We start from the raw sequence: 16,173 nt of genomic DNA, 5'->3' as shown, positions 1-16,173 counted from the left end.
AGTCAACGAGGCGCAGCCGAGTTGACTATCGCTCATAGAAAACGAGGGCGAGTAGTCTAATTGTTTTAGTAGAAACTCTAAAGGATTGAAGTCCAAAACCTACAATATTGTGCACTTTGAAGACAAAAATCAAGAAAATTTACCGCTTAAAGAGCTACTCGCGCGCACGACTGTTTTCTATCGGCGAATAGAAATCAGTGGGAGAACCAATCAGATTCGCGGATTTCCAATAGAACACAGCTGAGTTTCTACTAATGGCCCTTAAGTCTTGCGTACGATAATTTCTATGAACAAATAAAATACTTTCATATTTCCTACATTGACATCTGCTAACTTACGAATTTTCTACAATTTTCAAATTAAGGCGAATTGATTTAAGTTTGAATATGCAATTTTTTTAGCGAATATGACAATTTTAATTTTTAATTAATGAGCCTACCTTGACTGATAATTGTTTTAAACTAGTATAGGGCACAAAACATGACGCCGTGACTAGTTCCTTTCCACCACGACAATAATTGAAGACACGAAAAGTTTGGAGCACATTTAGAAACGAACATGAAATATTCTGCTATTGTGATATTTATTTAAGGGACTTGCGCCATAAACAAAATTAAATAACAAACAAACTTAAATAATAATAGGTAGTAGTTTTAATTTTGTTTCTCTTTGAATTTGTTAACAAAAGATTAATGCATACCTACCGCTTGGCGTTACATAATGAATTTTGATCAAGTTACACTTTTTTTGTTAATTTTCTTGTTGAAAAACAACACGGATGAAAATTTTATTTTAATATTTTATCCTGCCATAGTGTTCAGTTAAAAAACGGACACGTTTTTACATGATTGCTGCGCAATTTAAATTCTTCTTTAGAATTTCTATGACTTCTACTTCTTTTCGTCTTTAATATAAAATTGCAAAAAATCTAGCTACCAAAAATATTCTTCGTCAAAAAAGGGAAACTATGAAGTTGGTAACATCTGGTTATTTTCATGAGAAACTTAGGACCCGTCCACACTAATCCGGATAACTGATTTGAAAACGGAGAAATTTGAAAACGCCGTATAAAATATTTTCCGTCCACACTAGTCCGGATAAATTTGAAAACACATTTTTGGTTCAAAAACGGATAAAATGCGTTTTCAATTACCCACTCTGAAAAGCGTTTTCGACTGAAAAGTTCCGCTATCAAAATGTTTTCCGTCCATACTAAAACGCAAAGCCGGCGTTAATCCACGTTAAGGGCGTTGAATGGACGGTTGGCCTATCTGGAGGAAAAACGATGCGTTGCAAATTTATCTGGATTAGTGTGGACGGGGTCTTAATTCGTAAAAGACGCTCGTCGGTCAGTTTATTGAACAGAAAATAGAGCACACTTCATTATACTAATGCAGAATTAATAAAAAAATAAATGTTGTCTTCGTCAATATAAATTTAGTTTAGATATTTTATTGGCACAGCTCGAAGCCCCATATAATAACCAATAGAATGACTAGTATTGCTTCCTTTCTGCAACCCCCACAGTTCTTCACAACTTGGCCAGTATTACAGGTGGACAAGGCTTTCAAACCGGCACTGTAATTTCACACGCCAAACTTACAAAGTAATTTAGGCGAGCTAAGTTTCACGAACATTAACCTGGAGGCCTTTAACAACTAAATTTGCAAGCCTTAAAAATGGAACCTGGGAAAAAGGCAGATATCTGATTGCGATGATGGTGATCTTAGCCCTTTTTGCAAAGACTTCTAAAGGTAAACCTCCTCTATGTTTCTCTTCTTCCACTTAATTAATTATTTATTTTTAACAGAAAAACAAAATTCAGTATCATAAGGTTTCTCTCTTCTCCTGTGTATTTTAGTCTAGGTTACAGTCAGTTATAGTATGTTCTATTCTTTTGGCCGAAAAAATCAAACATGCTCTTCAATTTAAACCTGTACAAAATGTTGTACGTTCGGTGAGATTAGCGACCTTCAGATTTCACTACGAGTACGAGATCGAGTACGAGTACGACTTTGGAATTTCGACACAATTATATCCCCCAAACTATAACTCTTCCCTGTTGCTGACTAACACATAAATAAACGTTAGGGATAAGATTGGTGTGATAAGTGATTATAAGAGGCACACGAATTTGGTTTGAAAACGCGTACTCGTACTCAATCTCGTACTGGTAGTCCAATCTGAAGGTCGCTATTATGCAGAACGGGCGGGTCCGAAAAGACCATTAAATTAAAGCATTAAGACTAACAGGCAAATACGAATTTTGCTAAGGTTGGTTTGCTAATGAAGAAGGAAAACCGGTGGATGCCCTCATAAAAACTTCAGACGTAACAAGTGTAACCTAACGTCGTGGTCCCAAGCAAACGGAGAGACACTTTGGATATCCCCCAAATTTAGCATAAATTGGGCAAAAATGTATTACTGTTCTAAGGAAACGGCAAAAATAGCCACAATACACAGCTACAACGATTTTGCTGGAATTAAAGGGGAAAAAAAAAAAATATTCAATGAAAGATCCTCGGACAGTCCGTGAAAAGACTACTCGTGACTTCATTTATTTTTCTTTCTTTTGGTACACACGCCTTTTTATAAAATTAAAAACAGAATGAACCCTGTGTACCTACTAAATAATCGTTGCATAAGTAATATTTCCCTTGTTGTCAAGCTAGGTGCCTGATTTTATTCTGTTAAGGTCTCAGTCGAGGTTCTCCTGAAGGTGTGTCTTTTATCAACTTCAAGTCTGACGAGTTTTCCTATCTAAACATCACCAGTCTTGGTTCAGATCTTGTCCAAGACGGCAGCGAGTGTGGGTTTGCCTGTCTAGGAATCACTTCATGTTTTTCGTATAACCTGGCTGCATTTCCTGATATCAACGGAAAACTGTTGCGTGAACTGCTCCCATCTGACAAGTACAACAACTCGGACAAATTGTTCGCCAGTCCGTTTTACCATCACTTCGGTATGCCGGTAAGTACAAACTTACTTTTAATATTAAATTATTTCCAAGGGAAAGTCATCTCAAAATTTCAACAAAACTTAGACTGAAACCTAACAAGTACAAGTTTATATACTGTACATGACCGTACCGTTCGTTGAACGCTTTACTTCCCTTCCGTTTCATTTGAGATAACACAAATACAAAAACAGTATCATCACAAACAAAAACAAAAACGTTTTTGCACTTTCCTGACTTATATGTAATAATGAAATAGTTCATTCCAAAGCGCAGTCTTCCTCCCTTCGTTGCCATGCGGTATAGTTTTGCCGTGTTTCAAGATTCAGGAGAACCTCCGATCTTATTATTAATAACACCCGGGAATAACATTTTCACTACACCCTGGACCCCGCCAATCACAAAGGAAAAACTAATGATCCTTTAGAAGTGTATTTTTGTCAAGGCAAGATTGTCATATGCTGGGTTAACCTGGGCCCAGTTATTCAAAGTGCGGATAAGGCTTTCCAGTGGACAAATGCTAACAGAAAAAACTACTTTTTATACATGTATAGTCAAGCTATAGCAAGGGAATCAAATCATTTTAAAGCTATTTTTCTACTGTGTGCATGTTGTGGTTCAAGTTTATTCTTTGTACAAGCAGAAAGGTTCGACTCCTGTTGGGAGATCTCGAAATTCTCTCCCAAGTGGGTTAATTCCTGTGAATTTGTCTCCGTATCTCAGAAATGTTGTCTTAATACATTTCTCGATGAATTTTCCTGAACAACAGACTCCTTGCTCCAGCGATCCTTGTATGAACAGTGCAAGTTGTGTGGCCAAGTACGAGAGCAACGATTATCAGTGCGATTGCGTTCCAGGATACGTTGGAAAACACTGCGACACAATAGGTATTTTTTAAAGTTTTTACATGAACGTTTTATAACTTTGTCTAGTGGGGCCTGGGGCCCGTTTCTCGAAAGCCCCGAAAACTTTTCGGGCCCGTAAAGCCATTTTAAATCATCTGTATTTTAAAAACAGAGATGTATATGGGCCTGAAACTTTGTATGAAGAAAACCTCTGTTCATAAAAAAATATCATGGAATTAAACAGCTTTGTAGTTATAAGGTTTGAGATTTTGCTATAGCTTTTCGGGTACGAAAACTTTTCGGGACCTTCGAGAAACGGGCCCCTGGGTTGGTAAGCATGCTCTCTCCCGATTCTTGCGAAACGTGCATGCCTGCAACAAACTTGTTCAAGCCAGTGATTTCCCCTACAGTAAAAACCCGCGAGTAGGAACCTAATTTTTAAGAACTTGTTAGACTAAAATTTGCCAGTTAGACACCCTCTTTATAAGAACCTCTTAAGCCTAAAATTTGAAAACAGGTTCTTATTTTTTTAAATCAATTAAAAATGTTTACTTCGGTACTTTTATGGAAATATATAACATAAGTCGACATTCTGGATCCTCTTTGGAGACACCTAGGAGCCATATCACTCCAGTTGCAATGTAAATGCCAATGTTGAAAAACATAAAATATATAATTATCGTTACAATAACATAAATACGAAAAAAATGGTATGCAAACTTCATATAAGAAAAAGGCGGAATACCGCTAAAAATTCTATTAGCGACAATGTAAATTTTTCTTCAGAAAATAAGAACCTAAATAGCCTAAATTTGTGCAGGTTCTTTCTCGCGGGGTTTTTCTGTAGTGCATGTGTATATTTTTTACAAACATCGTAACAAGAACTACGCTATTCTTAAGTTAAATAAGACGAATTTAATTTTACCTCTCTCTGCGAACCCAGAGATTTCGCTACTTCCAATCATTTTATAAGGAAATCAATGTCTTTAACGAAAATTCAATCAAAAAAAAATCACGGACACGAAATTAGATCGAGCAGTTACAAAACATTGTTACCATGGATATGTGAGACTTTTTTTTCTTGAGCCCAAGAAATTCCTTGTAGTCGTTAGACTCAGGAATCGTTAATCAATGAATTAAACTAATTGGGGGCTAGAGCGGTTTTTACTTGAGTGTCGAAAGTTATTTGCGTTTGCTTTGGTTTTGCATTACTACGCTCAGTGATTGGTTTAGAAATCTCGCGCCACTTTCTCGACCAATCAGAACTAAAACCAAAACCAATCGTGACTCGCTCGCGCACGTTTTCCCGCGCTTCGCGTCAGCTACATGTATTTGCTTCGAGTTTTGATTGGTTCACTTGATTGTCTCTGTGTTTTGTGATTGGCCAGAGTAATTGCTTTGGTTTTGGTTTTACGACACTCAATTGAAAACCGCTCTATACAAGTAATATTATGTTAATTTGCCTGCAACGATGTGTTTTTTTTTTAATGTAATCAGGTACCGAAGTTGGTTACAACTGCAATGATGTGAAAAATCGAGGGCATTCTCAGGGAGATGGCATGTACTTATTGGACCCGGATGGAGGAAACCATTCAAATGCGTTCCTGGCCTACTGTGACATGACGTCACACAATGGAGGATGGACCATGTGTTACACTACTGATGAATACGTCAAACCCAAGACAGAAGTCACATACAGCGCTCAGTTTCCTTATGGAAGTGACGGTTACAGGACGAACTGTAACAACATCCCAGTAAGTTGAATGACTTCTTCCTGGAGGGAAATTAAAAAATAACCTGCTTGAAGCGATAAACAAATTATCCATACTGTCCTCTTCTGTATCTACGTCTTAAAATGCTGGAATTATGAACTAATACGACAGTTGGGGCGAAATTGTTAGCCTGCGTAGCAGGCGTCGAAAGGGGAGGGAGGGGGAGTTGGGAAGAGGAAAAGAGAGAGGGAAAAAACGGAGGGTGCATTGTTTTATTGTAGTCGAAACTGAAGATGGACGCAGGTGATCCAACATGAAAACATGTTTTTCAAACTTAAACCATGTGTTTTGTGTTAAAAAGCACAACCTGACTTTGTTTATGGCGTCCAAAGATGCATTTTGCCCTCATTTTAGTCAAAGGAGCCGAGAAGGCCTGGGGAATAGGTTTGATAGGTCAGCGGTTGCCTTCTAGAAACTCAGTCCATCACAAACCCATCGTCCATCACACTCGTCATCCACGTTGTCATCGAGGAACAATGGAAGTCAGCCAGCCAAGGCAGAGATAGCTCGAGAGCATACTCTGACATCAGACATTGATCGTTACATTTTGTTAATGAAAAATGTAACTGAAAATCTGAAAAATGTAATATTCTAAGATAAAAAATCGGAAAAAAGTGAGCATTTTTTTGTAACCCACGGGCACTTTTTTAAAAAATTAGCATTATTTTAGCACTTTTTTGGCAAAAAACAAGCACTGCTTTAAGCAGTTAATGCTTTTTTTTACGAGCACTATCGGTAAGAGCCTACAATACGCCCGTTTTTGTGCGGTGCACTAGTTTTAGTCGAATTCAAGTGCAATATAATAGTGCCGAAGGCATGGTGGCCTAATAGCTAGCCAGGAGTATATATAGATTACTTCATAGAAAGTGCGACGTACGGATTTTTATTCACGAGTTGCAAAACTTTGGCAAAACGAACGCGTGAGCGAAGCGAACGAGTGAGTTTTCCTGAGTTTTGCAACGAGTGAATAAAAATCCGTACAAAGCACTTTCTATGCTGTAATTTGTTTATTATAAATATAACGAGAATTCAACCATTGTAAACTTGACGCGATTTTTCTCGTAAGTTAATTCATAAACCTTTGACATCTTACAGTTTGACCGTAGAGTGAGGAAAAACAAAGCTGCAAAATGCACATCGCTTTCCAAGCGAAATCACTTTTAACCAAATTCGAAAATTTACTGCCAACAAAATCTTCTGAAAAAAACTTTATTTGCGTTACATTTTGAAAGCATAACTTTTGGTATCGCATCGAGTAAGCGTCGCCACAAGTGAATCAACTAAACACGCAGGCGAATGTTGAACAAAATTGTGACAACACAAGGAGTCGGTTAATTAAGCAATAATTGCGACGTAAATCCACATTCAGAAATACAATCTACTTTACCATGGTGTTCCCAACAGTGCTTGAATATTCTTAGAAAATCTGCGGATGCGTTGCAAGTTTGAGAGATATTCTTGTCCGCCGGCTTCGCTTTGAAGAATGATTTTTATCGTTAACATCTTATTACTGTATCTTTTCGGTTTTGCTAAGCGAGTTTCTGTTTGCTTGCCTTTCCATAAAGTTCTCCAAAGACCAAGGTTTAATTTATTAAGGAACAAATCGTGTAGCCATGTTTTCCATGCCTAAACTGCCGTCGGGAGCAAACTTGCCGCTCGCTGTTCAACCTCGTTGGAAACCATTTGAGTTCGCGCGCTCTGATTGGTTTGGGCGTTCCACTCTAGATGCTGATTGGTTATATTTTTCACATGTGAAGAAAGCTATACGCGAAGCTGATTGGACGTATCGCTTTTCTTACATGTGGAAATATAGCAAATATAGAAATCTATTTGCAAGGTTTATTGCCCAAAATTCTCGCTACATATGTAATAAAAATGGCTACCGGTGAATTGCTGGGACAACCTGACAGAATGCTGGGAGTAACTTGTGATGGACTAGCATCCCATCAAAGAGGAGTAGAAATACTCCTAGACTGTTCCTAGCCCCTCCGTGCTACAGAATTCGGAGTTAAACGCCAAGAGCCATGAGGCCGTTGGGATTTAAAGGCTATACTTTTTATGATTTGAAGCTTCAAAACAATCAGTGATTTTCGGCTTATCAGACCTACATACGGTTCATGTCTTACAACGCCTCACATTAAGCTACAATGGTGTGATCGTGAGTGAAGCCAGAAACCGTTTGATCTGTGCTCGATTACTTTTTAAAAAACTAAAATCTAATAAACTTATGTCTATATCTCTCTTAACTTAAATTCTCCTGCTTTTGTTTGTTAATCAAGTTCACAAAAATAATCTTCATTGATCACCAAACTGGAAACAAGGCCTTCTTCAAGCGGCAAGCAAGCCAGTCTATCACGGCCGCTGGGAACTATGGGAATGCTGCTGGTACCTTTGGATTGTGGGACGGTTTTGGAGCAGACAACGCTTACTCCTACCAGTTGTTGATCTGTGATCATTCGTTCTACTCCGGTTTCTTCGTTTCCGGTTACACGAGTAATTGTTATAAGGTCTGTAGCAGCTGGTGTTTGGATGGAAGTTCTCCGTACTTCCGGTCAGCGGCCACTGATTCAGATTTCAGTGGGGTAGCCTTCAACATCAATGGCCATAGACCCAACGTGGTTGGCAACAGGCTTATCAGTGTTGGTCTGCGCTTTAATACCTAATTAAATTCATTTTTGAAACAAAACCTCTTATCGGTGATTTTTCATGAGTGCTACAAAAACTGTTTGTTTCCAGGAAAAAACATTAGAAAACTATCAGATTATAGAACAGGTAACTGATAAAGGTTTTGACAGAATGATAGCTTTGTAGCGTTTTTCACAACCGAGTTATAAGGAAAATAACTTTGAGAAAATTACGGCTGACATGTTTGTATTCCTCTTTGAGACATAAATATGGCGCCCATAGAGTTGTACAAGCAGTAAAGTAGATCCTACCATTAATATTATTTAAGTTATCTTGACTTACTTGACTTATGGTCATAACCCTAGGGCCGGAAGATATCACTTTTAAATTATTATCACATCTGAAAATTGAAAAATGCGATAGAAACAGTATCCGTTTTTGTGACAGTTAAAAGCACGTTCATCTGGGACATCACAAATTTAAAAATGCTTTATCTTTTAAACAAAGCACTGAATAGGGTTTTACGTTCTTTATGTCTTGAATATGTTAAAAAAGGGCTTTCCAGTATTAACGTTCAGTTTTTCGTTTTGATGATAAGGTTGGATGAAAACCACCACTTGTAAGACGGAAGTGTTTTTTCTAAAAAACAAGAAGCTTGAGAAGCTTAAAATCGGGCGCTTAATAATTAGCTATCTGTTTTGACTTGAAAGGCAGGGTACAGTACAGTAAAAATTCACTGGAAAAACAGTCACTTAAACCTATTCAGGACTGGGGGGGGGGGGCTTTTGAGGCCCGCGCTGACTTTGGACGCTTATAACTTTTTCAAGATTCAACCAAACGCTGCCAAACTTTGCGCGTTTATCTAAAATTTATCTCGCAATAATTTGGTAGGATTAGTTATTGTGCCAGTAACTTGAAATCACCATGGCAACGTCATTTTGACAGGCTTGTTTTCCCAAATTTGAATTTTTCGTGTTTTTATTTAATAATGAAAATCTGGAATGTTTTCAAGATTGCATTATTACATAATGACATAATGGTCTCAATTCGTAAAAATATATTTCGCACAATACAAATAAACGATTGAACTAGACGTCTAGAAAATATAAATTTGTAACACTTAGCAAAGTGCAGCCTTTTCGCAATACTTAATAAAGGCGGGGTTTTTACCTGAAGACCAATTTTTCCAACGCTTTAGGTGGTTGACGCATTTCAGTATTTTGCAGCCCTTACACTTTAATGGAACAGTATACAACTCCTTAGACTTGCTCCAAGTCGCTCGTAAGATTCGCAGGAGACCGGTGGATACGAAAAGGGAGGGCGCGCGCAGATATGAGAAACAAAATGGCGGAGGATCGTGGCAGAACGAGCGTTTCGAGCCATTCCTCGGCAAGTGTCATTTGTTTTCCTTCGTGTGCGCGTTCACAGAAACGAATCCCGCGCGATTACAAAGGCGATTTTATTCAAGTGGTCTTTCGTGCTTGATTTCAAAGCGATTTTATTTATGTAACTATAGATGCAAAGAAAAAACGAGCGACTTGTGGCAAGTCTAACAACTCCTAATCAGGTAACTACTATTGTCAAGAAAATGATCACAACTTATTGACCAATGATTAGGTATTTGTTTCATACCATTACTGTAATAGCAACTGGTGAAGAATGGTAGTACCGACCCAAAGTATAAGGTCTGGAAAACACTGAAAACCATTTCAGCCGCGTTTCAAGGAATCCAAAAAAGCTTTACTTATCCCATATATATTTGTTTTGCACTATTTTGTTAATTTTTGGACGATTTTGGGGGATGTCTGGGAGGCGATAGTTTTTCTCAAAGGATTAGTAAAATTTAGACAAATAAGAAATATTGGAGATTTAATGTGATTTTAAAATTTGAATTTGAAGTTAAAAATTGGTGGACGGACACCAAACAGTCTCCTGACAACCCGGAGTGCTCTTGCGAGGGGGTCAACTGTCCCTTCTTTAAATCTCTTAAAGTTCCATTCAAATTCAGGTAGAACCCCACCTTAAGTTTTGTTCTTGTGAGAAAACAACAGAAGTCAAAGGTTGCGTGATATAACCAAGCATGGATTTTAATTCTCCCTCCCTTTCCATCTCCTTAGCCTTTCACCCCCACCTGTCCCTCCCTTTCTACTCTCATTCAATTTAATGTTTGTTTACATTTCCTAACCAATTCAGTGTCGTACTAATCTGTGCCAAGCAATCAGATAATAACAGAAATTTGCCTTAATTTTGATCTCCCATACCAAGACCTTAGAGTATAAACCGCTAATAAAACAAAACACACTTGATAATAATTCTCTGAGGTTTTATACCTTGCAGTATTAACGTACTAACGAACTTGATAACAAACCCCATGTCGTACTAAGGAATTTTACTGATCAACATAGAAAATAAGTTCACAATGGTTTGTTCCCAAAACGTTTTTTACTGTACAGAGGTCTGTATATTGACCTGTAACTTGTATACCGTATTGAAAAATTCAGAACGAACCGACTTAACTTCTGCCCGCTACCATGATATCATGTTGAAAAGTTAGCTCGTTCGAAACCGTAGCAAAATCGTTAGAGACAGACAAGATACAGCCGTTTACTGGCAGTCTTTGAAAATCCTGAATTTCTCCAAAATGAGCCAAAATAAAGTTTTAGAATTTCCTTTATCAATACGGTTCTTATCTTTTTATTCAATCCTACGAACTTCTTTTATGCAGTACTGTCCACAAAGATTTCAATTTCCTCAAAGTTTCGGGACAAATGGATACAAAATATTTCGTGCAGAATGTAATTTGATTAAGCGAATGTTTTCACATCTATAAATACTTCAAGCAGTGAATGAAAAACCGTTTTGTTTTCATCGATGAGAACCATTTTCAAATACATAAGTAATGCATAAAAAATAACAATCAGATCAGAATACAATAATTATTAATGTAAGGTCTCGCTATTATGTCTCGGCAGAGATACTTCTTTTTTGCAAGTTCAAATGTATGCAAATTTTGTGTGAAATGTAATTCGATTCCATTGTCTTGGTTACAAACTCTTTCTTAAGAAAGTTGTATTTTTTTCGGGAATAAAACCCATTGGCCTGTTTTGTTTTCCTGATCATGTTTGTCTGTGATTTTTACAAAACATGTGGTCTTTTATTTCGGAACTTTAAGTTGTACAAAAATTCCTATTTTGAACACAAATGTCACTTCCGGAATTTCTCATCTAAAATTCAATTGGTATTTAATTATAATTATTCGAAGTTTTCATTTTCAAGTCATCTTTTCATTCGATAGCTTTACTGATCTCGTAAAAAATTCCATTCAAGTTCACACCAATACTGTACATTGCCAATGTTTTGCTGACGTCTTGAGAAGTGTCTTACTAACGTCACTAGTCAAATCTAAAATATATCCAAACCAAGTTGTGCAAACATTCTACTCGTTGTGACAGGCGACTTTGACACCCAACTGTGCGGAAATGAAAATCGACATAGTTCTTGCTAAATATATAAAAAATAGTTTTAAAGTGGAGTCCGCCTCAAAAAAAATGTACCGCCAGATCACACTGCTATTTGTAGAAACCAGCAAAGCGTCTAGTTTCAAAGTTTCCCACAAAAACATTGCGTGACATGAATGACGTTACCCCTTTTATTTACAAAAATAGCTTCAACTTGTCAAAACAACTACAGTTTCACAATGGTGATTATTAGTATTTTACCCCTTAAGCTTTTTTCTCTGTCCTCCCGCCGAAGCAAAGAAGAACACCAGCTTGCAGATAAGCCCAAAAGTCGACCCAGTGTTCCTACAACGATTTACTGTCAAAACTGAAATGAAACCGATTGGCCCAGGCTATCCCCGTCATTTTTAGCCGACAGGAGACTATCGTCTAGGACGACCAAAGGGTAAACTATAAATCGGCCACGCCCGATTAAAAAGGTAGAATCCTCCGCAGGCAACTCGGAAGTAAACTCGGAAGAGAGACTGGGACCGAGCAAAAGAGACCCTCGTTCCCAGCCTTCCTCTCTACTTATCTACAGGAATCCCAAAGGGTTAAAAGGAGTAGCCTGCGGAGAACTGCTACAAAAAAATTTACTCGCAAAATCCGTACGATACATCATCCGGGACCCTAGCGGTGTGTTTCTGATATTCTCACTTAGTAAGGAAATCGATGACGTCATTCCTTGCAGGATTATTTCTGCTTAACTGTCAAACACAAGTTGAAAATGAAAGTAGATATACTGATCAAGTAAGGCCGACATTCATTCGTTGAAGAAAAGGAAAATGCTGTCATGAAAGAGAAAACCTCGCATGATTATAACAAAGTGGAAACGAATGGAGAAATTTCCACCACGACATTTATTGTAGACACGTAAAAGTTTGGAGCACATTATTTTTAGAAACAAACATGAATTATTCTGCTATTGTGCTATGAATTGAAGGGACTTGCGACATACGCAAACATAAATAATAATAGGAAGTAGTAATTGCGTTTCTCTTTGAATTTGTGAACAAAAGATTCATTCGTACCTACCGCTTGGCTTCCGGGCAAGACATGTTTTGCATTATATATTTTTGATCTAAATTTTTTTCGAAAAACAACACGGGTGAAAATTTCAGTTTTAATATTTCATCCTGTTCAGTTAAAAAACGGACACCTTTTTACGCGATTGCTGCGCAATTTAAAATTAGAATTATGAGGGTGCACTCACTGATCAACAAAAACTTTAAACAATAAAAGAAAGGCATAAATTCATTCTTCAAGGTGTGAATAAACCGTGGTCAATGGTTTTTAAGAAAGTTTCTTCCAAGTAAAACTGTCAAACTTGAAAACGTCGGCCCGAATTTTCAAGTTTTACGCCACCTCTTTCCTACTAGTCTGAAGCCACACCATTTTCTACAAGTTTTAAGACAATTACAATACAATGTCATTAAAGATGTGAACATTGTTCATCGTGGTGTAAGATAGGTAATGAACGTTTATTCGTTTGTCTCACGATAGAATCGCTTTGAGATGTTGATCGCGACGTTTCGACTGCAATACTGCTAGTCTTCATCAGTCTTCATTCGGGTCCAACCACCTGTTCCAACTAAAGGCGCTGGCAGAGTAGCCGAACTAGCCTCTAAAAGATTCTTGAGGGAAAGAATACGACTACACACTCAGAGAGCTAAGGGAGATGTGAAACGAGAAACTGAATCCACTGCCGAGGGAATAACAGCCACCCTTACGGCAAACGAAGCCAGTGAGATACTTGAAAAGATCAGAGTTAATACCCAAAGAGTATTTAATGCCACCAAAGATCGACAACAACGCAAGTTCTTAAAACTTGTACAGGAGAAACAGGCCTCTGTTTCACCACATATTGACCCAACACCGCGAGTCGACAAAAACAAATGGGTGATTAACTTATCATTACGGCCTCTTAGTGATGCTGAGGTATCATTACTAGAGAAAGGGTTAAATTTCGCAGTAACACCTACCACCATTCCAGCCGCTGAAATAGTTGCTAAAGTTGAAACAGCCATAAGAGCGCTTGACTCAGAACAAGCTGACACAATAAGGAGAACCGTTAATAGCGTCCTTCAACAGGCTGAACCACCTAAGCCTAACATCACGAAGGAAATGCATGAAGCCCTTAAAAACTTAAAACAAGACGATTCTATTATGATACTACCAGCCGACAAAGGTCGCGCAAGTGTAGTTCTAGACACTAACACCTACCATGATAAAATGAAGACATTAATCGACTGACGGGTCCATATCAACTTCTTAATAAAGACCCCACGGATCGACTCAGCCGTAAACTCACTGAGAAGCTTCTTAGCTTAAAACGAAGTGGACATCTATCAGAAACTATCTACAACAAGATCAGGCCCAAGCACAAACAGCCGCCTAGGATCTACGGTCAGCCTAAGATACACAAACCAAATACACCATTGAGACCTATTGTATCGTGTATAAACACCTTTGCTTATGACTTGTCGGCTCATTTAGCTGACATCCTGTCCCCACTGACAGGCAAATCAGAGTACGCAGTTACCAACTCTACTCATTTCTACTCATTTCAATACTATCAACTGTGAAAGAATACAAGAAAAGGAAATCATGGTATCATTTGACGTAGAATCTTTATTTACGAACGTGCCAATCGAAGACGCCGTAAAGGCCGCACTTCGCAAACTAGAAAACGATCCCGGTCTTGCCGACCGCACAAACCTAACACCTACACAAATTGCCGACCTTTTAAACTGTATTTCACGATCCACGTATTTCCAATACAATGGATCAATTTACGAACAAAAGGACGGAGCCGCTATGGGGAGCCCTGTCTCCGCGGTTATAGCCAACATCTTTATGGAAGATTTTGAGGAGCGTGCGATAGCAAGTGCGATCTACAAACCTAAGATCTGGAAGCGATATGTAGATGACACTTTCACTATATTAGATCGAGACCAAGTCGACGGCTTTTTACAACATCTTAATAACCAACAGCCCACTATTCGTTTTACCTGGAAACCAAGAAAGATAACAGCATTCCCTTTCTCGACACGTCAGTTATAAGGGACTCAAACGGCCTTCTTACTACCAGTGTATATAGAAAGCCCACACACACCGATCAGTACTTAGCCTATGACTCACACCATCCTCAGTCAGTGAAGCGTGGTATTTTTAAGTGTCTATATGACCGAGCCAAACACCTCATAACAAAACCATCAGTTATCTCTCAAGAAAAGAAACATTTATCGTCGGTACTTGTTTCTAACGGTTATCCTTCTTCGTTCGATGCATACGAAATTTTACTAAGACCACAAGAACAACAGCCAACAACGAACCCACGCAGGAATTTAAATCGACTGCGGTTTTACCCTATATCAAAGGTGTATCAGAGGTTCTTCGCCGCTGCCTACAAGAACAAGGCGTTCGCACCGTCTTTAAATCTGACCCAACTCTTCGGTCTTACTTAGTACGACCGAAAGACGCCCTAGAACCCCGGGGGGGGGGGGGGGGGGGACTCGCATATGAAAGTGACGGGGATGCTCGTCGTCTCGCTTAGAGGTATAAATTTCGGACTATTGGTCTCGCTTAGGGTGTTCCGGGAAAAAACGCCCAAAACGCCAATATTTTTAGCCATAATGGTCTCGTTTAGGGTTACACACGAAGAAATATACAAATATAAACTCCATTCTTAGTTTTTTGGTATCTTTTAGGGGTCAAGAAAGGCTTGAGCCACACCCAGATTGGTCTCTTTTAGGGGTTCTTTTCAAAATTTCCGACGAGCATCCCCGTCCGTTTCATATGGGAGTCCCCCCCCCCCCCCGGGCCTAGAACCAGGCAAAAAAGATGGTGTTGTATACAAAATTCCATGTGAATGCGGCAAAGTATATATAGGGGAAACAGGGAGAGCGATGCAAGACAGGATAAAAGAACACGACAGAGACATAAGGCTTGCTCATACACAAACCTCCGCAGTTTCGGAGCACGCAAACGAAACGGGGCATATTCCTTTATGGAATCAAGTCAAGTTTATCGATCGTGACCCTCACCGATACACACGCAGGGTCAAAGAGGCTATCCAAATAAGACTTCATTCTAATAACATCAATAGAGATAGCGGAATTGAAATTCCTGAAGCATGGATACCTACGATCAGAAAGCATAACAGCCGTTCAACTACAAAGCGGACCTCTGAGGGAACATCATCTGTTAGTCGGAATAATAATGAGGATCGAAATGCACCAATCACAGCGAACCAACGTGCATAAATAGCGACGCGTAAACAATCGACCTCATCGCCTGATGAAGACTAGCAGTATTGCAGTCGAAACGTCGCGATCAACATCTCAAAGCGATTCTATCGTGAGACAAACGAATAAACGTTCATTACCTAATTACAATACATTTAAGCAAGGCCAGACCACTATGACTGGTTTCTAAGTAATATCAACACCTTTATTGGATTTTCAAGTAGCACAAAA

General features: G+C 38.6%; 1 protein-coding gene and 1 long non-coding RNA gene across 2 annotated transcripts; one reads left to right on the top strand and one right to left on the bottom strand.

Annotated features, from left to right (window-relative positions):
• Positions 1–2,837: 2,837 nt before the first annotated feature.
• On the top strand, positions 2,838–8,764 carry LOC144655241 (uncharacterized). The gene is made up of 4 exons (XM_078515464.1): positions 2,838–2,970; positions 3,726–3,843; positions 5,299–5,555; positions 7,853–8,764. The coding sequence occupies exons 1-4, from the start codon at positions 2,965–2,967 to the stop codon at positions 8,234–8,236; spliced, it is 765 nt and encodes a 254-aa protein (XP_078371590.1). The 5' UTR covers positions 2,838–2,964; the 3' UTR covers positions 8,237–8,764.
• Positions 4,967–16,082, bottom strand: LOC144655259 (uncharacterized). The gene is made up of 3 exons (XR_013571057.1): positions 15,613–16,082; positions 13,175–13,247; positions 4,967–5,234 (listed from the first exon to the last, which is right to left on the bottom strand). It is a non-coding gene; the product is annotated as an uncharacterized LOC144655259 (long non-coding RNA).
• Positions 16,083–16,173: the final 91 nt, after the last annotated feature.

The sequence above is a fragment of the Oculina patagonica genome, chromosome 5, assembly GCF_052425735.1.
Source record: "Oculina patagonica isolate OP01 chromosome 5, crgOcupat, whole genome shotgun sequence".
NCBI classification, from domain to species: domain Eukaryota; kingdom Metazoa; phylum Cnidaria; class Anthozoa; order Scleractinia; family Oculinidae; genus Oculina; species Oculina patagonica.
Note: the sequence above shows the minus strand (reverse complement) of the source record. Positions and strands in the feature narration are given on the sequence as shown.

Bases quoted from the DNA above. Each gene is read 5' to 3' on its own strand.
- LOC144655241 (XM_078515464.1), top strand. The intron at 3,844-5,298 runs GTATTTTTTAAA...TAATGTAATCAG, and splicing joins AAAACACTGCGACACAATAG to GTACCGAAGTTGGTTACAAC. The intron at 5,556-7,852 runs GTAAGTTGAATG...TTGTTAATCAAG, and splicing joins CGAACTGTAACAACATCCCA to TTCACAAAAATAATCTTCAT.